The 22,128-nt window shown below is 43.2% G+C and overlaps 2 protein-coding genes across 5 annotated transcripts in view; one reads left to right on the top strand and one right to left on the bottom strand.

The window, feature by feature from the left end:
• Positions 1–1,932: 1,932 nt before the first annotated feature.
• LOC140897715 (glutathione S-transferase kappa 1-like) lies at positions 1,933–20,839 on the bottom strand. Of its 4 annotated transcripts, none has more exons than XR_012154794.1 (9): positions 20,643–20,839; positions 18,578–18,659; positions 17,612–17,740; positions 9,499–9,599; positions 9,038–9,073; positions 5,792–5,908; positions 5,130–5,223; positions 4,585–4,671; positions 1,933–2,722 (listed from the first exon to the last, which is right to left on the bottom strand). XR_012154794.1 is itself a non-coding variant. In XM_073310674.1 (8 exons), the coding sequence occupies exons 1-8, from the start codon at positions 20,736–20,738 to the stop codon at positions 2,673–2,675; spliced, it is 705 nt and encodes a 234-aa protein (XP_073166775.1). In that variant the 5' UTR covers positions 20,739–20,837; the 3' UTR covers positions 1,933–2,672. The 4 variants fall into 4 exon arrangements, 2 of the variants coding, with proteins under 2 accessions (XP_073166775.1, XP_073166785.1); XR_012154792.1 differs by having other exon boundaries at positions 4,599–4,671; XM_073310674.1 differs by lacking the exon at positions 4,585–4,671 and having other exon boundaries at positions 20,643–20,837.
• Positions 20,187–22,128, top strand: part of CSTA (cystatin A) — a 57,206-nt gene continuing 55,264 nt past the window's right edge. The window contains exon 1 of the mRNA XM_073310754.1: positions 20,187–20,344. The gene's annotated coding sequence lies outside the window, so the exon portion shown is untranslated. The remainder of the gene's footprint in view (positions 20,345–22,128) is intronic.

Raw genomic sequence — 22,128 nt, 5'->3', positions numbered from 1 at the left:
CCAGTCGGTAATTCTGCTTCTGCCCTATAGCTACCCCTGGGCCTAGTAACACTAGGTGCTGAAAATCCTCATCTTCAAACCACATGAGTTGAGGGCATTTTTCATCTCTCCAGAGGTGCTTAACACCTTGCAAGATTGGTCCAGGGTCTTTGGCTCAATGGCAAATTCTGTCTCTCACCCTGGAGATGTTTTAGTCAGGCCTGCACTGAAACAACCAAATGTGCACCACAAATTCTCTGAGGCTCTCTTTACTCCTAGACTAGCAGCCTGTGCTGCCTAGTGTCATCCCCAGGGTCTCCTTAAATCCTAACCTGGATTTAACCATCACAGAGGAGACTGCTGGCTGCACCACAGGAGTTTCTCATGAATGACACTATCTTATCTGAGGTGGAGGGAGGTGGTCAGGTTGAGGAGTAGACAGAACAAGTGAGGCCAGATGGTCCCTTCAGAAGCAGTGGCAGCTGTAAGATTTGTGTGAGGGGAACTTGCTTTTACTGACTGCGTGTCTGGTTCTCTCTCTCTCAGGATTTGCTGCTGAAGTGAAGGGACTGGCTACTCCTCACCTTAGAGATTCAGAGGAGACAAAGCTGGATTCCCAAGACTGCTGGCCCTTCTGCTTCCTCCAGTGATGGTTGTGTCAAAAGCAGCCAGAAAACCAACCATGAAACCAAATGTGGCATTAATTCATCCAAGTATATCATTACAGTTCAACCACCTCGGGGGCCAGAAACAAGCTATTCCACTAGGGGATTTCCATCCACCAGTGGAGGGGAGAGAGTGAAAAGGGAGCACTTTCAGTTTGTTTTTATTCCTGGTATAAAACTTTCCCCATTGAGTCCATTGCAGAAGGGTTCAGATAGCCTGTTCATGGTCTTCTCTTCTTGGGAAGACAGCACTTAAAGAGTCCATTCTTGGAGGCAGCAGAGAAATCCAGTTCATGATTGCTGCCATATGAATTGACATGGAATTTGCCATTGACCTCCAAGGTCATTACTGTAACCCTGTCATTTAAAGAGAGGCCCAGGCCCTGAAGCCATTGAGAGCTATGCCTGTCCCCTCAGAATGTGTGTACATGAAGGTCTCTCCTTCCCCCATCTTTCATCACACGGCAAACTTAGTGTAGGAAACGTTGTCCAGTTGGGAGTCATTCTTCTTACAGTACCTGATGAGTTCCCCAGCCTCGTCCTTGAGGAGTTCATTTTCCCTCTGTGTCTTCTCCCTTTTCTCTCTCTGCCCTCCACTCTCTGCACCCTGCAGTAGCAAGATGTGTAAATGTGAATCTCTGACCCTCGCTCCATGCTTGTGGTGTGTGTGTGTGTGGCATCTTGGGCTCGCAATAAAAGGAGATTGTGGCCAACCGACCCTGGGCTCTGTGAGGCTGTTATTGGCACGCTCACATCTTCACGCTACAGTCCTCTAAAAATGCTCATGATGCTAAGACAATTCAGGGCATTGTATAGTTTGTTGTCATTTTTGGGCGGGGTTGCATGGGGGAGGGGGAAGTGAGGGGTGAAAGGAGGAGGAGAGAAAAAGAGCTTGCTTCACCCACGGGAGGGGACCTCTCACAGTGCTAGTCCCCAATTCCAAAGCAACAGTCCTTCGCCAACCCTGGTATGTGTCCCATCCCCGACACTGCCCAGGAGAGAGAAAAAAATCAGTCACCCAGGCTGTTGTGGCTCCCAGCCAAGTCACACTCACGCCAGGGAGAGCGGTCTCCTAGCCCAAACATGCTCAGCCAAGGAAGTGGTGACTCCTAGAGGTGATATGGCAGACAGGTCACTAGGCCACTTGAGATATTGGTCTGTTCTGATATAGAGACCTAGATATTGCTGTATTTGTTTCTTATTTTGTGAGGCACCTAAATCGGGGCTGAGGATTCCACTAGTAGAATAAATTGCACTTTGTGGGGGAATAATCAGCCAGTGTCCAGGCTAACAATCAGATGAAATTTATTCCAAGTGAGGGATTCAGATAATGAGAGAGAGAGAGAATTACATTATACAACAACCACATGAGAGGCGTTCAAGTGCACAGCAATGCAGAGATAATGAGGCAATGGACTGGCAATACGGGCTGAGCTGCAAGGCACTGATACAGACAGGACTCAAACCCTGCTCTGAGCTCTCAGCCTGAAAACAATTTCCTGCAGCCAGGTCAGGAGAGTTGGAATATATAAAACTTACAGCTGTAGTGCCCCTAGCAGTTCCCACTGATCACCAAATACTGCCCACCTTGGGTAGATTGAGACAAAATCCTGACAAGCATTTACACTTCACAGGGTGAAACAAACTGAGTTGTTCTCAGCAGCGCACTTTCAGACTGCAGACTACTAGTGAGACAAGATTTCAATCACCCTTATCAGCCAGCCAGAGCTCTGCCACTGCCCATGACCCTGTATTAACATTTCACTCACCAAAATGTCACCACATCCCCAACCTGCCTGGAAAAATCTCTCTGTATGGTGAAAAATCAGTCTCAGTCTATCACAGAACTCTACCTCAGTAGAACTAGAGTCCCCATTATTCTTCTGACAGAGGATTCCAGGGGAACATCACTGCTCTTCTCCCAGACCCTCTGGGACCCTAGATGCCACGTCTCAGGCATGGATGTTACTGCTTCATTTGAATTTTAGTCACTTATTTTCTGGTTGTTTCATATTGCACCTGGATTTCTCACATCCTGGGTTTTGAAGCTGCAGGAACTGGTCCCAGCCATTTCTCTCCTGTAAGAAAAGCCAACATAAATTAAATCCTGATACTGGGGGTGGGTTGCAGGGTAAGGCTGCCCTTCCTCCTCATGGAATGGGTAATTGTGCTGGAATGGGAACGTAATTAATGGGATGCAGAGCTTTTCACATCTAGGCTACTGGACTTTGCTACCTGACATGTACTGCCCAGCACCAAAGATAAGCTTGAATGTTAAGATCTGGGGGTTAAGGATGGGCTATGGAGTCTGTCATCAAGCCTGGCATCCCTTAGCCAGTTTCCTCCCAGTGCTAGGTCAAAAAGGGATCATGAACTCATTTCCCATGACTGACACGCCACTCCCCAAACACTGCCAAATCTGAGGTTGAAATTCAGTTTCCCTTTTTCTGGCTCATCCAACAGTGGGTAATGCTGTGTTTTGTTTTGTTTTGTTTTTTTACGGTCACCACAACCTATGCCAGTTCTCTTAATTAAAATCAAAGTTATTTTAGAACAAAAAAGAAATCACAAAACTATAAGCTAAGCAGAATACACATCCAACTGGACTGTCTGCTATGGAAATGGAACTAGAACCCCTCTCATTTTAGGATTAATGAAGTCCTGGTAGTAATAGGTCTCCATTGTAATCCTGAATTTGTTCCCTTTCTCCTTGCTAAAATCCATAAACAAGTTTTAGGCTGATTTCCCTTTACTAGGGTAAGTCTAGGATTGAGGTATATTCTTCTGTCAGATTTGAAATGATTTGGACAGGTGGTTCCTCAGCTATTACACCCAACAAATACAGGGTCTCACCTGAGCTCAATTTTTTTTGCCACTTTATACCAAAAATAAACTTTTACTTGACTTAGCTAGTTGCAATTTCCTGTCCAGCACCTACAATTAATTTTCAAAATTCCACCTTAATCAGCTACAGTAGCGTGAGAATGGCACCTCGGAGATGCCGACAGTCTTAAAACAGGACATCAGGTGACTGGGAAGGCTTCAATTTTTTTTATTTTTTTTTTAAAAGTCTGGATCTTTAGCTGGGGATTTAGTCCATAGTGTGTAGCTGCACCATTCCCCAGCTGAGCATCTGGTCATCAGTCTCCAGACATTCTGCCAGCAGAGGCAGAGCTCAACATGTAACCTCATCACTGGGGAGGGGGCTGGCATGGGGAAAAGGAATATTGCCACCAAAGTGGAGTTAATCAGACAAGCATTACCTTCTTTTACAGTGGTAACTAAGGAGCATGTTACACAACTTCTACTAACTAAGGAGGATGTTACACAACTTACCTAGGGAGGTGGTAGAATCTCCTTCCTTAGAAGTTTTTAAGGTCAGGCTTGACAAAGCCCTGGCTGGGATGATTTAATTGGGGATTGGTCCTGCTTTGAGCAGGGGGTTGGACTAGATGACCTCCTGAGGTCCCTTCCAACCCTGATATTCTATGATTCTAATGTTAAACATTGTAAAATTAGCTGATCTGATTGATTTGTAACCAAGAGTTTTAGAAGACCTTATCAAGGCGCTCTTTGGTCCACTGATGTTAATTTTTAAGAACCCTAGGAAAACTAGAAAAGGACAGAAGTGGAAGAAAGCCACTGTCAGGCCAATCCTTAAAAAGGGTAAATAGGATGATTTGGATAATTAAGGGCTAGTCAGTCTAACAAAGCCCAGGCAAAAATAATGGAGAGTCCGGTCAAACAAATTTTATATAATTCTTGAAAAGATTTCAAGTCTGGTAGATAAAGGTAACTCTGTGGAGATGTGGATTTAGGTAAGACATTTGAATTAATACCACCTGATATTCTGATTCAAACGTGAGTGCTACTCAAAATCAATATGGCTCAATGGGTTAAAAGCTGGGTAACTGACAGGTTTCAACATGTAGCTACTAACTGAGACTTAAGTACTTGGGGTGCCTTCACTGGGATCCTTCAGGGATCAGTTCTTGGTATAATGATATTCACTATTATCATCAATGATCTGGAAGAAAATGTAAAATAATTGATAACATGCAGATGATACAAAGATATAGCTCTCCCTTCCCCTGGCCCAAGAGGGAAGGAGATTCTGATTCTCTGAGTATGTCTACACTGCAATTAGACACCCAAGGCTGACCTGTGCTACCTGACTAGGGCTCAGGCTGCAGGGCTCTTTAATTGTGGTGCAGACATTCGGGCTTAGGCTACAGCCCGAGGTCTGGAACCTCCCCCTTTGCAGGTTCCTAGAGCTTGGGCTCCAGTCTGAGCCCGACTGTCTACACTGTAATTAAACAGCCCCTTAGCCTGAGCCAGCTGGCACATGCCAGCCATGGGTTTTTAATTGCAGTGTAGACATACCCCCAGAGTGTTAATTTGTTTGTCACATTACACATCCCATTAGAGCAGATGGATAATTACCAGGGAGAGAAAACAGAGGGAAATGTTACTAGAAACACTCACCTATAACACTGCCCAGGAGCTCTAAACGATCAGAGCCAAAGAAGAGGTGAGATTCACCATTAACATGGGCCACAACTGCTGGCATTCCAAACGCCTAATGCCCCCATGGAGACAAAACAGGGAGAATCACAAAGAGACGAATAAGCACAAGACCAGTTCTAAGAAAAACTTCTACAAAGAACTGTATCGCCTTTCCTCCTCCCTCACGCTCTCACTTTCTTTTTCCCTTTCCCTTCCTTTCTTCTTTCTCTATCTCAAATCTGGGTCCCATGCACCAAGCCTGAATTCTGCAAAACTCTTATGGCCCTGTCATCCCATGGGACTGAGAGAAAAGGAATCAGAATCAAACCACGCCTTCATGCATGGTAGTGGAGAGCAGTGATCCCAGGCACTACCTCTGGTCTCTGGCATGCCAGTCCCTTGACACCTCCCTTGGAATGGGCCAGGAATCAGACCTGGGTTTCCCAAAAGATAGTTTCCTGCACTAATACTGAGGGTATTGAGCTGGCTTGCAAGATGTGTGTTTAAAATACAAAAAAGTCTGAGAGCAATGGGATCCTTGTGTATTCTGATCTACCCTTTCATCCTGCCTTGACCCACAATATCACTGCTGGGAAAGGAACACACACATCTAATCCCATGTGGCAATGGGAGCTTCTCACCCCATATTTCAGTGCCTCCTCTGTTGTCGCCTTCAGGCGATTCTTCACCTCAGGGGTTGAGGTCATTGCCAGTAGCTTCTGGGCCAGCGCTGAGGGTAACCCAGCCTCCCCTGCAGCCTGAGGAGGCAGACAGACGGAAAATAAGAACAGCCGCTGTTTTCATGATAGTTACATAATAAATTACATGCAGCTTCATTGCTTGAAGATCTGTTGTCACACAATTATTCCTCCTACAACATCTCTCTGGCAGGACGTCTGGCCTACTTTCTCCCACTGCCTGGTTACATCACCTATTCCGAGTGACTTTTGAATATGAAGATGAAGGGATATCACCTCCCAGGCTCAAAATATGCAGCTCTTGTTAGGTGGGCTTTCAATTAGCTAGCAAAAGGGAGAAAGCGAGATTACGCTTAGTTCAAGTTAAGTACTTTCAACATACGAACTAAGACGGATGAAGTGCTGTAGTGGAAAAGAAGATGAAGATGAGTATTAATGTATTAAAAGTGTCAAAACAGTATTGGAAGGAACCTGCTAAACACAGCAAGAGAGGAACGAGGAGTGACACTGCATGACAGAGACCAAACTCAGTAAGCCTAACTGGAAGTTGGTGGGTGATCTTCAGAACTGGAATGTTGGTACAGAAGGGCAACGCATGTTCTACTTCATTGGAGACAAAAAGAGGATCCTCATCCCTTGTTCTAGCAGTGAACTTCTCAAACTTCAAATCTGCCATGGTGTGATGCCAACAATCAAAACGTGAGACATAGGGCCCAAAAGTGGGACACCCATATCTTACTGCGTCACAACATAATGTACAGATTATAAAGATCTTTACTATAAAATCTCCCTGTGTCAATGAAAGAACCCCATTTAAAGAAAAAGAAAAAAAAAAAACACAACTTGAACAAATTCTCTCACATGTAACCATAAAGTCCACAAAATGGACCATCAGCAGGGTTGAACCTGGATATTCAGGCCTTGGCTATACAAATAAGCTGCACCAGTTGAATGTAAAGTGGTTTGCAACTCCCTGCTCTTATTTCATTCTGAGGGTTGCTTATTTCTGTTTAGCTTAAACCTGTTCCCATCAATTAATGCTAACCTGAAAAAAACTGCTCCCAAACCAAAATAAGTATCTAGACAGGGGTTTGCTCCAATTTAGCTACTTTATTTTGAATTCACACCTTATATTAAACTGGTGCAACTTTCTCACATAGTTAAAGCCTCAGTTCAACAGCACACAGCTTTATTGCTTGAGCTACAGGAGTAACTGCTAATTACTATGTGGACCAGCCACTAAGAGTGGCCTTGACACATCCTTTCCCATTGGATTTACATTTGCTAGGAAGAAGTAGACTATTGGAGAGCTGATGTTCTGAGTTCTAGCTCTGGTCTAAGAGGGAAAAGAGACAGGACAAGCCACAGCACATATACCTAGAACATTTATTCTGAAAGGTAGTGTGACTGTGTGGCTAAGGGCTAGTCTACACTGCCAAGTTTTTTCACCAAAAGGCAGCTTTTGGTGATGAAACAGCAGAGATGCACATACTACAAAGCCACTTTTTGAGACAAATCTCCTCAGTTGCAGCATTTTAATAAAACCACCTAGACAAGAGTGGTAAGGTTTTTTATCGCCAAAGTGCCAGCGTAAACATCTTGCTTGCTTTTATCGCTGTCATTGGCCTCTGGAGGTGTCCCACAATGCCTGAAGTAACCGCTCTGCTCATTGTTTTGAACTCAGTAGCCCTGCGGGCATGCACCCCTCCCCTTTCAAAGCTCCATTCTGACAGTCAGCACGCTGTGCTGCTCCGCTCCAGGGAAACAAAGAGCAAATCATTAACATGGAATGTTCCTGCTGTCTCCCACACTAAACACAGAGGCAGGCAGGGTTGGGTGCGTGTCTGTCTGTCCCAGAGCCAGGGAGGGAGGGAGGGAGGCAGGGGCTGATATTGGGTTTTCCCCAGGACTGATTGTTTCTGGTGGCTGTCTGAATTTACGAGACAGCATGAGGAGACACACACACACTCTCCCCTGCTACCCTCCACACTTCAGTTGAAAAGTGACTGGCAATCTATTAGGATGCCCGTGGAAAAATGGGATTGAGAAACCTGCATCAGGTGAGGCACTGCAAACCCCTCCCAAAGCACCCAGCCAGTTGCACAGTGGGATAGCTACCCACAGTGCACTGCTCTCTTGTAATAGTAATAGCAAGAGCTGCTAGTTTGGATGCACTCCAGCGACACAAGCAGCAGAGTGTGGACATGCAACAGCAGTTTAATTAAAGAGCTTTAATAAAAGTGGCATAACTTTTGGTAAAAAAAAAAACCAACAACTTAGCAGTGTAGACATAGCTTAAGACTTTTAGAGACCTGGATTCTCACGCTAACACTGCCTAAAATAATCTTCTGCAACCTCTCTGCTTTGAGATATACTGATGAAAAGTGCTATATAAGAGTAGTCGTAAAAATAGCGTTTGTAAAATTAAGGTGGGAGCTAATACTTGGCTACCATCTAGGGCTAGAATATGAGATCCTAGTTTGGGATCAAATTGGAACTGTGGCCTTGATTTGTCCCCAAACACAAACCCCAAAACTAATCCTGGTTCAGATCTGAAAACTGTCTTCTGCCTATCTCTGCATTATAGCCAGAGATCTAACAAACAGAAGAGGCAGGATGCAGAGAGTGGAACTGAGGAAAAGAAGAACTGACACTATTTCAAAGCAACTTCAAAGAAAGGCATACCAAGAAATTGGGGTTTGAGAATGGAGCCCAGCAACACCACCACCACTGCCCCCTCTACAATCTGCCTTCTGAATAAAATTTTAATTCAAGTTAAAAGCCTTTTATAGAAGCAAACCCATTCCCTTCCCTGAGCTCCCTCTTGAACATTGCTCCTGGCTTTATTACTGTTTATTAATTATATTTTAATTGTGTATCCACTGCCTATTCCGGGGCATCCTGCTAGGGAATGCACTGGTACCTAAATATCCACCCTAGGCCTGGCAATAAAATGCACCAAAGTTACTTGGGAAATTACCCCCACATTTCCACAGACTTAGGGGATTGGAGTCACTGACATGGGAGTCACATTTTCCCTAAGGGAATTTCCTGATAACTCCAAATGATCCCTTAAAAAATCCACAGGCAGTGAAAATTATTTGTCTCCACAGACGGTAACCCTAAGACCCACATCCAATAAATCACAACAAATGAATGTAGAAGCAGTAGCGACAGGGAGAAACTTACTGCCAATATACTCTCTGGTTGGGTGATATCTTCATCCTGGTGAGAGCAGGAGGAGGAGTAAATCAAATGGTTAAATGTTTATGAACAAGATGTTGAATCTACAAAGGGAATTTCTCACAGTGACCCTGTTTTCCTGCAGGGATGGAGTCAGAAAAACTCAGCTGAGGACAGGGATCCTATTGGAGAATTTCCCACAGGAAATATTTCCCACAGGAAAGAGGAAAAGATCCCATTCACCCAAACTGGAACTGGATTATGTGGACTCTGGAATTAACTATTGGTGCAGCATCCACACACTGAAAGAAACAGAAACTGAAATTGACTTGAAATGTAGTGCTTTCCTTGGATTGGACCCTGAACCACAGATTTCAACCCTCCTGCTGACACTACATGGTTGTGGATAGAGGAGGGTCAGGAAGATGGGGAAAGGAGCTGGATTGGGGATATGCAGAAGTACTCACCCGGGACCAGATGCGCATCCAGAGCTCTCTGGACACGGGCTCCAGGAACTGTGGCTGTGTCATATCCACGGCTGTGATAAAGCGCATGGCAGAAAGGCTCCCTAAGTTTGATGTGAAAGACAGAAAGACATATTGAGGAGGCATAGGAACAGCATCAACCAATGAAGTCTGCCACTGCCCTGGGAATGTCCCGAAGGAGCAAAAAGGCCATTAATGAAACTCTTGCCAATGTTCATAAGAAGCCTACTTCTGTATGGGATTTCCTTGGGACTGTCCCAAGGAGTTAGCTACTCAAGTCTGCAGCAGGGTCCGAACAGGGAGAGGGTGCTCTAGGAAAGGGACGTAGTTGGGATTCATCTATGGGAATAGCTTGCTGAACACAGTCTTCACTGGTTTCAGATGGAGAGTGGACTCAAAGTTTGTTATGGCCAAAAACATCATGGGCCAAACTTTCCAGAGTTGCTTCTAGGTCTGGGACCTCCAAATTGGAAGTCCAACTAGAGACAAATAGGACCTGATATTCAGAGGTGCTCAACATCCTCAATTCCACTGATTTTAACCAGAACTGTGGGTACTCAGCTTCTCTGCACGTTAGGCACTAGCTCACTAATGTATGAACTGCACATGGCAGATTTCAAGTTAAGTGCTAAGAAGTAGCAGTATTAATATCTTGAGCACTAGTTATATTCATGGATGTCCAATGTACAGTGGCACCAGTCCTTGGGGTCTTAACCCTCTCTATTAGAACAGGTCAAACTATTCATTGCGAGTAATACTTGTTTTGAATTCAGCCCCATTTCTGTTGAGTGACTCATTCAAAAGTCTATCCTGATTCCCACTGATCTATTCATTATTTCTAAATAATCAATAAACTTGATGAAGAATTTTCAGCCTATGCAGGGTTGTTGTAAACCATTCACTTCAGTCAGTTGCAATTTGTTTCTGGTTGCGTGTGGCTGGTCACCTAAGTCACATGGAATTGGTTCTGCACTCTGCTTTGATGATGGAAACTTTTTTGAAGCAGTAGTATAATAAATAACCAGGGTGAATAAAAAAAATCAATGTTTTTTTTTTAAAAAGAAGTTATTAAAATCAGATTTTGATAAAATGCTTTTTGAGGAAAAAACCCATCTAAAGACTGTTTTAATTAAGAAACAATATAACTCAAAGATATCTCATCATGGAATAGGGAATTATAAATTCTAATTCTATAGTATGAGACAATATATTCATGTAATGTTTAAGAAAAGGTTTGTAAATGAGTTCCATAGTTCATGGATTAGGGACCCAATCTCATGGGGTTCCAGGGGCTTCTGTATAGATTATTTAGGTTAATCTTTCTATCTACCCCCTGTGACTCAGTGCTCAGTCTAGACGATACCATCAGAGATGCTGAGTTTTGCAGTTCTCAAACTGTGGATTTGTGTCTCCAGAGATGTTAACAGCAAAAATGTTTTTAAATAAGTAAAATATAGAGGGGAGAAATAACAGATCTCAACCCTACTGTCTCTCTGCAAATTTGTGGACACAGAGTCAATCCCTTACCTCTCTCTAAAAGTGCAAAGTTTAAAAAAGTTCAATGAACAGAAGATTGTTGGGGGCGGAATAGATCTGGACAAGGAGAAGAAGCTTGGAGATAAATGTCAGAAGGGAGGGACAGGCAGTAGAAACAAAAAAAGTGAAACTGCTTGAGCGGCATATTCCAGAAGTCTTGAGGTCCTTCTGAGTGTAGTATTCATTATTTGAGATCTACCATACCATTCTCTCACTAGAAGGGAAAACCTATAATGGCAGCAGGCCGTAAAAGAGACCCAGTTTGGGAATATTTTAATGAAGTTCCTCTACCTGTGGGTAAGACCGGTATGCGTGCAAAATGCAAACAGTGCAACAAAGAAATACAGGGCCTGGTTGCCAAATGAAACAACATCATGAGAAGTGTTCCTTTTCAGGAGGAAGCTGCGTTGAAGATGATGAAAGGAACATGTCTGAACATGCAGGATCTTCAGGTTGGTAAACTTTTTTATTTCATACTTCTTTCTTAAGGACTGCCTGTCTTCCTTCTGGACTATTCTTAAATTATCATGTTTGAACAAAAAATACAGTTGTTACTCTATGGTACTATCATTTTAGATGCAGTTGTGATAAAAAATAAATAGCTGAAATAGGCAGATCTTCCTTTTACAATTTCACCTTTAAAGTAGTACTGAGTGTCAGTGAATGCAATGGAGTAATACTAAATGAGCAGTATGGTAATAATAATTAAATAACTGCATTGACTCATTTTGTTTAGGAAAATCCATCCTCAACATGCAGGATTCTGAAGACTATCCACCTTCAAGATCACCATCATTTTCTATAGTTTCAGAGTTATCTGCCAATGATAGTGTTTCAGTCACATCATGTATGTCACATAGCCACAGTATATCACCTGTAGCAAAAAGAAAAGAAAAAAAAAATCATCCAGAAACAACCATAGATAAGTTTGTGATAAGAACCAGCAGTCTACAAAAAGGGGTAATTGATGAAAAAATTGCCCTGTTTGTTTATGCAACAAACTCTCCTTTCCATAAAAAGAAAAAGGAGTACTTGTGGCACCTTAGAGACTAACCAATTTATTTGATCTTAAGCTTTCGTGAGCTACAGCTCACTTCATCGGATGTATACTGTGGAAAGTATGCAGTATGTGGAAAGTATCCACATTATGCATCCGATGAAATGAGCTGTAGCTCACGAAAGCTTAAGATCAAATAAATTGGTTAATCTCTAAGGTGCCACAATTATTCCTTTTCTTTTTGCGAATACAGACTAACACAGCTGTTACTCTGAAACCTCTCCTTTCTGTGTGATTGAGAGCCCACACTTCAATAACATGGTTCAGTCATTAAGAACAGGATAGAGTACACCCAACAGAGCAGATGTTGCAGGCAAATTGCTGGATAAAGTGTATGAAAGAGAAATTGAGCAGTGTGCAAAAGGTCTAGAGGGTAAAATTGTTAACCTGAGTCTTGATGGGTGGAGCAATGTCCGCAATGATCCTGTTATATGTGCTTGTGACAACAGAAGAAGGGAATGTCTTCCTTACAGAAACAATATGATACATCAGGAAATGCACACACAGCAGAATACTTATGTTAGGATATAGATATTCAGGCCTGTCTGTAAAGGCCTGTACTTTAAGAATTTAGGTGTATTCTTATCACTTGGCTAGTTAGAGGTATAAAAGAAAGAATCAAAATCACTGTCTGCCAGTGTAAGGTCCTTCTCTTACTGTGACAGTCTGAGGCCCTGTTCTTAGGCTAAGCAGCAGAGGCAGCCATAAGCTAGGAAGCAAACAGTCACATCCTCACATTCCAAACCAGTCACATTGAAATAAGGTGCTATTGGGCTGTCAGGCACTATCAGGACAGGATTGTATTCCTATCACCTCCAGAGAAAGGGAAGTGCTTAGAAAATGTAAAAGGAAACTTAGTTTGATAGCATCCTGTCTGGCAAGAACTCACTTATCAATAGCTGGGATGTGAAATCCTCACTTCTATATCGTTTTGTCATTATAGTTCCCACTTTGCTATTGTTTGTCTGTATAATCTCTGTCTGGTTCTGTGATTGTTTCTGTCTGTCTGCTGTATAATTAATTTTGCTGGGTGTAATCTAATTATTGTGGTGGGATATAATTGGTTAGCTAATCATGTTACAATATGTTAGGATTGGTTAGTTAAATTTCAGTAGAATGATTGGTTAAGGTATAGCTAAGAATATTACTATATAAATTAGGGGCAAACAGGAAGTAAGTTGGGATTCGAAAAATAAGGAAAAAGGAACTTGTATTTAAGCTTGCTGGAAGTTCACCCCAATAAACATTGAATGCTGCAAATGTATCCAAGATGAGAAGAAATTATTTAGAAGAGAGTCACAAGCTAATAACATACGGTTGCAGTGCTCATCTGATGCACCTCCTAGCCAAAGACTTCAGTGTTCCAGAAATAAAGGCTAATGTAGTTGAAATTGCAAAATACTTCCATAACAGCCACTTTGCAGCAGCTGCTCTGAAAAAAAAGTGGAAGGAACAAAAAGCTAACTCTCCCACAAGACGTGTGATGGAACTCAGTAGTGGACTGTTTTGAGCACTATATCAAGAACTGGCCTAATCTGATGACAGTTTGTGAACAAAATTGTGAAAAAACAGATGGCACTGTCACAGCCAAAGTTCTCAACATGGGGCTTAAGAGAAATGTTGACCACATGCTGAATATCCTGAAGCCTATTTCTGCAGCCATGAACAAAATGCAGGGAAATTGCTGTTTTATTGCTGATGCTGTAGAAATTGGGAAGGAACAGAGTGAGATCTTAAAAAGAGAAATATGCGAGGACAGAGTTACAATACAGTCCAGGAGAGCTGGCTGTATTTTAAAGAATCTTTATTGAGGTTACAGGGACAAACCATCCCAATGTGTAGAAAGAATAGTAAATATGGCAGGCAGCCAGCTTGGCTTAACAGTGAAATATCCTTGCTGGTCTTGAACACAAAAAAGAAGCTTACAAGAAGTGGAATATTGGACAAATGACCAGGGAAGAGTATAAAAATATTGCTCGGGCATGCAGGAGTGAAATCAGGAAGGCCAAATCACACTTGGAGTTGCAGCTAGCAAGAGATGTTAAGAGTAACAAGAAGGGTTTCTTCAGGTATGTTAGCAACAAGAAGGAAGTCAAGGAAAGCGTGGGGCCCTTACTGAATGAGGGAGGCAACCTAGTGACAGAGGATGTGGAAAAAGCTAATGTACTCAATGCTTTTTTTGCCTCTGTCTTCACGGACAAGGTCAGCTCCCAGACTACTGCACTGGGCAGCACAGCATGGGGAGGAGGTGACCAGCCCTCTGTGAAGAAAGAAGTGGTTCGGGACAATTTAGAAAAGCTGGACGAGCACAAGTCCATGGGGCCAGATGTGTTGCATCCGAAAGTGCTAAAGGAGTTGGCAGATGTGATTGCAGAGCCATTGGCTATTATCTTTGAAAACTCATGGCGATCGGGCGAAGTCCCGGATGACTGGAAAAAGGCTAATGTAGTGCCCATCTTTAAAAAAGGGAAGGAGGATGATCCTGGGAACTACAGGCCAGTCAGTCTCACCTCAGTCCCTGGAAAAATCACGGAGCAGGTCCTCAAGGAACCAATTCTAAAGCACTTAGAGGAGAGGAAAGTGATCAGGAACAGTCAGCATGGATTCACCAAAGGCAAGTCATGCCTGACTAATCTAATTGCCTTCTAATGACAAGATAACTGGCTCTGTGGATGAGGGAAAAGCAGTGGACATGGTGTTCCTTGACTTTAGCAAAGCTTTTGACACGGTCTCCCACAGTATTCTTGCCAGCAAGTTAAAGAAGTATGGGCTAGATGAATGGACGATAAGGTGGACAGAAAGCTGGCTAGATTGTCGGGCTCAACAGGCAGTGATCAAAGGCTCCATGTCTAGTTGGTAGCCGGTATCAAGTGGAGTGCCCCAAGGGTCAGTCCTGGGGCCGGTTTTGTTCAATATCTTCATAAATGATCTGGAGGATGGTGTGGATTGCACCCTCAGCAAGTTTGCAGATGACACTAAACTGGGAGGAGAGGTAGATACGCTGGAGGGGAGGGATAGATTACAGAGGGCCCTAGACAAATTGGAGGATTGGGCCAAAAGAAATCTGATGAGGTTCAGCAAGGACAAGTGCAGAGCCCTGCGCTTAGGACGGAAGAACTCCATGCACCGCTACAGACTAGGGACCGAATGGGTCGGCAGCAGTTCTGCAGAAAAGGACCTACGGGTTACAGTGGACAAGAAGCTGGATATGAGTCAACAATGTGCCGTTGTTGCCAAGAAGGCCAATGGCATTTTGGGATGTATATGTAGGGGCAATGCCAGCAGATCGAGGGACGTGATCGTTCCCCTCTATTCGACATTGGCGAGGCCTCATCTGGAGTACTGTGTCCAATTTTGGGCCCCACACTACAAGAAGGATGTGGAAAAATTGGAAAACGTCCAGCGGAGGGCAACAAAAATGATTAGGGGACTGGAACACATGACTTATGAGAAGAGGCTGAGGGAACTGGGATTGTTTAGTCTGCGGAAGAGAAGAATGAGGGGGGACTGGATAGCTGCTTTCAACTACCTGAAAGGGGGTTCCAAAGAGGATGGATCTAGACTGTTCTCAGTGGTAGCTGATGACAGAACAAGGAGTAATGGTCTCAAGTTGCAGTGGGGGAGGTTTAGATTGGATATTAGGAAAAACTTTTTCACTAGGAGGGTGGTGGAACACTGGAATGCGTTACTAGAGAGGTGGTGGAATCTCCTTCCTTAGATATTTTTAAGGTCAGGCTTGACAAAGCCCTGGCTGGGATGATTTAGTTGGGGATTGGTCCTGCTTTGAGTAGGGGGTTGGACTAGATGACCTCCTGAGGTCCCTTCCAACCCTGATATTCTAGGATTCTATGATTACAAGCATTAAAAAACAAATGGGACAAGCACTATCCCCAGCTCATTTTCTTGCAAATATTCTCAATACTCGGTACCGGGTCAAACCTTAACTGCTGAAGAAGAGGAGTTGGCTATGACATGGCCATCCAGCAATCATCCCTCCAGAATGCCAACTATAATAAACTTCAGAGCTAAGGGTGAAACCATTCAAGAAATATATGTTTGCTGATGATGTTTTAAAGAAAGTCACACCAGTGAGCTGGTAGAAGTCACTTAAGCACTTGGATTCAGAGACTGTTGAAGTGATAATCTCATTTTTAACAGCAGTAGCTTCTTCTGCCAGTGTAGAAAGAATATTTTCTTACTTTGGACTAATTCATTCCAAACTGAGAAATCATTTGGGACCTGAAAAAGCAGGAAAGCTTGTTTTTCTTTTACAGATTATGAACAAACAGGAAAATGAAGGTGAAGACGACTAAGTTAGCTGCAGAAGCCAATATTTTAAGTTTCTCATGTTGACCTGGCTGACAGTCGATTTAATTTTTGGTTTTTTTAAATATTTCATTTAACTATTTTAGTTAGAAACCATTTTAACAAAAACAAACCTGATTTTAAAAATCTTGAATGTTTAACTAAATTCAAAAATTCATATGTTTGTTTTGTTATAATATTATATGTGTGCTGTTGAAGAAAAAACCCAGAACACATAACATTGTTGTTTTAGTTAAACAAAACAATTTAAATGCCTGTCTGGTGATGTTCTTCTCCTAATACAGTATGGCAAGAAAATCCTCCAAATATTAATGATTAACCGTTGAATTGGAGATATTTACGAAGTCATTGGGAGGTGAAGTGCTTCAATTATCTTTGGTAAATGAAATAACCAAACAATCATTCATTTTCTGATATAGCTGTAAAACTAATCTGAAAAGTTTTCAAAATAAATCACTTAAAAAATGTATAGTGTGTACCTTCTAAAAATGAAACCTACATCTATCTGAGTTGCGAAGAATATGTATTTAGGTTATAACAACCAACAAGAATGCACTTTTTAATCATGATTTCTATATAATCGAGCCTTCCTGACTAGTGATTTAAATCAAATCCACCCTGTAAATAACAAAGAACACGCTTTCCTGTATGAATTTTTGACCAAATAATTTTTGTGCTAATATTTTAGATTTTCAGCATTTGTGAATATTGTCATGAATTTCTGGCTGTCATCTGAACAGTCACAAGTAACATGACCCTGTGAATAGGACTGATCTGAACTTACTGCTTTTATTTGCAAAACTACTTGCTATTTTTAAACACAGATCTGTGCCTCATGTAATTCAGTGATGAAAAAAAATATTACAGTGTCAGAGCTTGTGGGCTTGCCTCCTACCTCCTTGCCTCCTACCCTGAGCTGTTCCCCCTCCCAGCTCTGCCAAAGCACCTTAGTCACAATCTGCAGAAACTCTTATGCTATCCCACTCTCAGCCCTTTCCCAAGTAGGAATTTCCACTCATGCGAAGCTATGCACTGACTTCATACAAATCACAAATGGGGGAAGAAGAAGAGGACATTGAAGGGGGGAAAATGAGATTAAATGTTATGTAAGATTTGGACCCAGAGCTCCTTAAGGTGAAAGGTCAACTCACTGACCAAGCAGCCTCCTCTACTTACCTTTTCTGATAACACTTCCAAAGAAATCCTTGGGGAGCTGCAGTGGGACCTGGTAATATTTTGCCATCCTCTCTATATCCTTCTTCATGTATTCCCCACGTTTGGGCACCATCGCTGGGGGCTGGTTACCTTACAGAAAAGGTGAAATTACAAAATGAAGATTCCAGTTATAATGAGGTAAGCCAGGTCTACACACAAGTTTAAACTAGTCTAACGAAAAGTGTAATTTTATATTGATTTAGTAAAACAGTTGCAACTTTGTGTGAGTACACTCTTATATGAGTTTAAACCTGGCTTACTTCAGTTTCACTTGCATCAGTAAATTTGCAGGTGCTAAACTGACATAACCAGTTTTAAACCAATAAGAATGTCCACAAAGGAGTTTGCACCAGCTAAATCAGTTTTTAAAAGATAAATAAACTTTTGGGTACAGTAAAGTGCTGTTCATCATAAAGCACTTTACTAAGGAGGGTCAGGATCATTATCCCTATTTTAAAAGTGAGAAACTGAGGCACAGCAAGATGAAGTGCTTTGCGATTTCAGGCAAATCAAATCTCCAACAGAGCCAGAAACAGAACTCATGACAGAGCCCTCTCGCTGACATAATTAAATCTAACGAGCAGCAGTAGCTATGTCCACATAGCTTTTGCTGGTGAAACTTTTGTCAGTTGGGGGGGAGGGGGAAGAGGGATGTTTCCTGACCAACAAAAGTGCTAGTGTAGACAAAGCCTTAGACCTCCGAGTAGAATGGAAGGGCTTCAGCAATGCCTGGCTAATGACAGCAGGGAGTCTCAGTGGTCTGTGATATTCCCCATAGAATCCATTTTGGGGTCTGTGGTGAGCTCCCTCACAGCAGTGCCATGCCAGAGCTCGAGTGCAAGATGGAATCTCCACTCTCTCATAGCCACACTCTGCAGGAGGTTCCAGATGTTCTCTGTTGAGGGTCAGGAGCAGTCGAACACCTACCAGTCTCCTTCATTATGCCTCCAAGGAAAGCAGGACGAAAACGCAACTCAATGCTCCAGTTGTGCCGGTACCGGCAAAGCACCTGCAATGGGACAAATAATAATGGATAAACAACATCTAAGACCTGCAATGAGGCCCAGGGGCCCAGTCTCTGACAGAAGCCAGGATCTGGGCACTGAAATACATCTAGCAGATAAAGCCTGATCTGTCTGAGACCATTAGAAATCAACTCTGGGATCAGCAAGGCACTTCAGATCTTCATGCCAGTGATACTGTGGGGAAGGTTTGTAAATTCCTACAGAGGGACCAGGAATTAAAATATCAAGCAGCCCTAAACCCCTGTGAAATGCACTCCAATGATAGCTATGGAGATAAATGGACCACTGCACCCAGGTTTCTCTCTGGAGCAGGAAGAAGAAATAACACAGCAGATTCATTTCTCTCTTTTAAATCAGGAAAATAACAGCATCTCCCCTTTCTTTAAGCACTTCATGAGTATAAATTAGATCTATTTCCTCTGGGCCTGTCTCACAGAACAACTCTGTTTATTGCTGCTCTAATCTATTTAATCCAGGACCAGATGATGATATAGATGCTATAGGACCCAGCTATGGAGTCATGTGATAAAATGAGAATCTCAATTTTCATTTTAAAGAGCGTGTAATGTGATGCCCCAAGTGTGTCACTGGCAGTGGAGACTGAACCCACTATCTATTGCTTGAGACATAACTAGTAGCCTCAGATTGCCTTAATTTTGCCTTGATTTTAATGTCATTTTCACGGTAGCAACATACATGCCACCCAAAGCATCATTAAAAAAAAAAAAACCAAAACAAACATCCTGAGATTTTGGAAACACCACCACTAGGCTAGAGAAATCCCTGAAAAACCAGAGGTTAGGCAGGTATGATGTCAATGTGTGTATCCCTAAAGTCACCCTTGTAAGTCTTGTACAAATAGAGTGGGTTGAAATTTCTCATTCTAAACATTGACAAACAAAGGTCATTTAAAAAAAAAAAGAAAGTTACTGCAATTTGTTTTGTTACAATTTTCAATTTTTGACAAAAGTGAGAATTTTTTGGCTTTGTTGTTAAAATTTGTTTCCTTGCCCCTTTCTCCTTTCTTTTCCTCCCACTTTCATTAGCCAAAATGGAAACAGGAAATAGTTGAGAGAAATGGGGGAAACTGCAAACTAAAAAGTTTGTTTACAACATTTTCAACCAACTACAAATAAAACAAAAACAACAAAGACAACCCCTCCCAAAACCTGGTTCCTCTTCCAAATGTGTGGAATGAATTATTGCAAATTAAAAAAAATAGCAGCATTTTCCAGCTAGCTTTAGGCGTAAGGTGCAGTAGGTTCCTGATGTTCCTGAAACGGTTTTGATTTCACTGAGTTTCCATGGGGCTCAATTTAGTCCAAAGGCCCTGTGTAATTAAGATCAAGATCAGGCTCATAACCTGTGCTCCAGTAATAACTGTAGAACATTAATCTTCTCTGAAGTATAATGAGTAACTTTCTCCCGTGAACAGTCAGCACTCCTCGCTGGCTTTTATCCAGTTGTACTAACTTCGGTTGTTCCAGGCAAGGCAACGCAGTCAGCGTGAAGAAAAGGAGGACTTGTGGCACCTTAGAGACTAACCAATTTATTTGAGCATGAGCTTTCGTGAGCTACAGCTCACTTCACAAACACACCTCTGTAAAGAAAACAAGAGCTGGAATCCTGTAGGAAACCAAGTAAGCCAGAGCTGGCCAACAAACCAGCTGTAAGTACACACAGAGGGGAGCTGTGACCTTGCAAACTATTCTTACTACACACACACTTCTCCTGGAGAGAAGCGCAGCGGTGGGGGAGAAATGATCTCCCATTTCTCCAGCAAGGTCCGGACCAGGCCTGCTGCCAGCCAGGGAAAATTCCGCAATGACACGGAGGGGAAGCACCTTGGGGCTCGGAGACTCAGGAAACACCGGGGATTTCCTAGGACTTCCACAGGCCTAAAGTCTATTCTTCCCCGCCCCCGCCCCTCTCCCCCTGCGGTTCTCGGTCTGTCTGTCCCGCCTCACCTCGAACCCGAGCCAGGAATACGGAGACACCACGTCGTAGAAGATTTCCACCATTTTCTTGCTGCCGCCAAAGCCCCCCCCTGCTGCCGCCGCCATTACCCCGCTCCCCGGGGGCGCCGCTCAGCCGGCCGCGATCCCTCCAGCCCCGTGGCGGCCTCTGGCCGGGGGGCGCTTATCGGGCCGCGAGCACAGGGCGTGACACTCACCCCGCCGCGCTGCGGCAGGACGCTGCTGACCCCTGCTGGCCGCTCTCCCCGGGCCCTGAAGCGGTTCCCTTTGCCGCCGGCCCTGCGCGCCTCAGCGCAGAGACTTGGTCCCAGGGCTGCGGGGGCCTTCTACTCGCCACTGGGCAGGGCTCGCCACTGGTTTTGAAGTGGGGGCCACTTTGGCAAAACCCCTTCAATGTGAGAGCCACACGCGGTGGGGCTGAGGGGTTCGGAGTGCGGGAGGGCAGAGGCTGGGGTGCCGGCAGTGGTTTCCCCAGGAATTGAAATGGGAGGGGGGTGTTCGAATTTACAGGTGGGGGGTGTCAGGGCCGATGAGGGGTGAGGCTGTGAGGGTGAAGGTGGGCGGGCGGTACGGCACCACAGGAAAAACTGAAAAATGTTTCATGACCATTTTATGAGATTTAACACAAAATTAAAGTTGGCTACTCAAGCCTTCTAAGAAGCACTACCTCTATCTACATCCTTCTTGGTTTCGTGTTACAATTTTGTACAACTCTGTTAATGAACTTCTTGAATGCATTGCATTCATCTTTGGTGGCTTCTCTTGTGTCCGGTACTTCCATTCCTTCAATTGATATGCTCATTAGTTCATTCACATGGTCAGGCAGAAGGCGACTTCTTTCAGAACACAAAATTCTATTCAATGAGGAAAAAGAAAGCTCAGCTGTAGCTGTTGTGACTGGGAGTAGCAAGGGATGAACTCCTACTTCTTTCAGCCCAGGACACGGAACACAAAGATCAGGTCGAGCCACTAGTTGAAGTCAAATCTTCATTCATTCGTCGCATGATATTCCACTCTATGTTCAAATTCTCTATCCTGTCCTGATCACATGGCAGTCCCATTGCTGGTAGTGCCTCACTCCACTCAACTGTCAAGTTTTATAGGACAGGCATCTGTAAAAGCTACATAGAGGTTGAGTAGAATCTAGAAATCGCTGTTGTAGATTTTTAAGAATCAAGTCTGTGTACTTTTTCAGTTGTCTTAACAAACACTTCTTGTCTTATTCACTTAAGGATTGAATATAAATGCCTTCATTAGTCAACTTCTGGACTGAAGTCTTTGCTTCTTCCAGTACTTTTTCAATGGATAACTCTCTGACTGATCCAAAAGTAGCTTCTACTACTGACATCAAGATAAAAGACACAATGACTTAATACTTGATGCCCATTTGTATCGGTGCATTCATTAGCCATGTATGCAAATTTTTTGAATGTGGTGAGAGAGTTTCTTCACTTTTTCAACTGTTAAGTCTTTTGCA

The sequence above is a fragment of the Lepidochelys kempii genome, chromosome 1 (genome assembly GCF_965140265.1).
Source record: "Lepidochelys kempii isolate rLepKem1 chromosome 1, rLepKem1.hap2, whole genome shotgun sequence".
NCBI lineage: Eukaryota > Metazoa > Chordata > Testudines > Cheloniidae > Lepidochelys > Lepidochelys kempii.
The sequence above is the reverse complement of the archived record's forward strand: the minus strand, read 5'-3'. Positions and strand labels throughout refer to the sequence as shown.

Excerpts from the sequence above, each read along its gene's own strand:
- LOC140897715 (XM_073310674.1), bottom strand. The coding sequence starts at position 20,738 with ATGGCGGCGGCAGCAGGGGGGGGCTTTGGCGGCAGCAAGAAAATGGTG. Across the intron at positions 9,074-9,498 it reads GGATGCGCATCTGGTCCCGG|GATGAAGATATCACCCAACC; the intron begins GTGAGTACTTCT and ends TGCTCTCACCAG. Across the intron at positions 5,909-9,037 it reads AACCAGAGAGTATATTGGCA|GCTGCAGGGGAGGCTGGGTT; the intron begins GTAAGTTTCTCC and ends CTGCCTCCTCAG.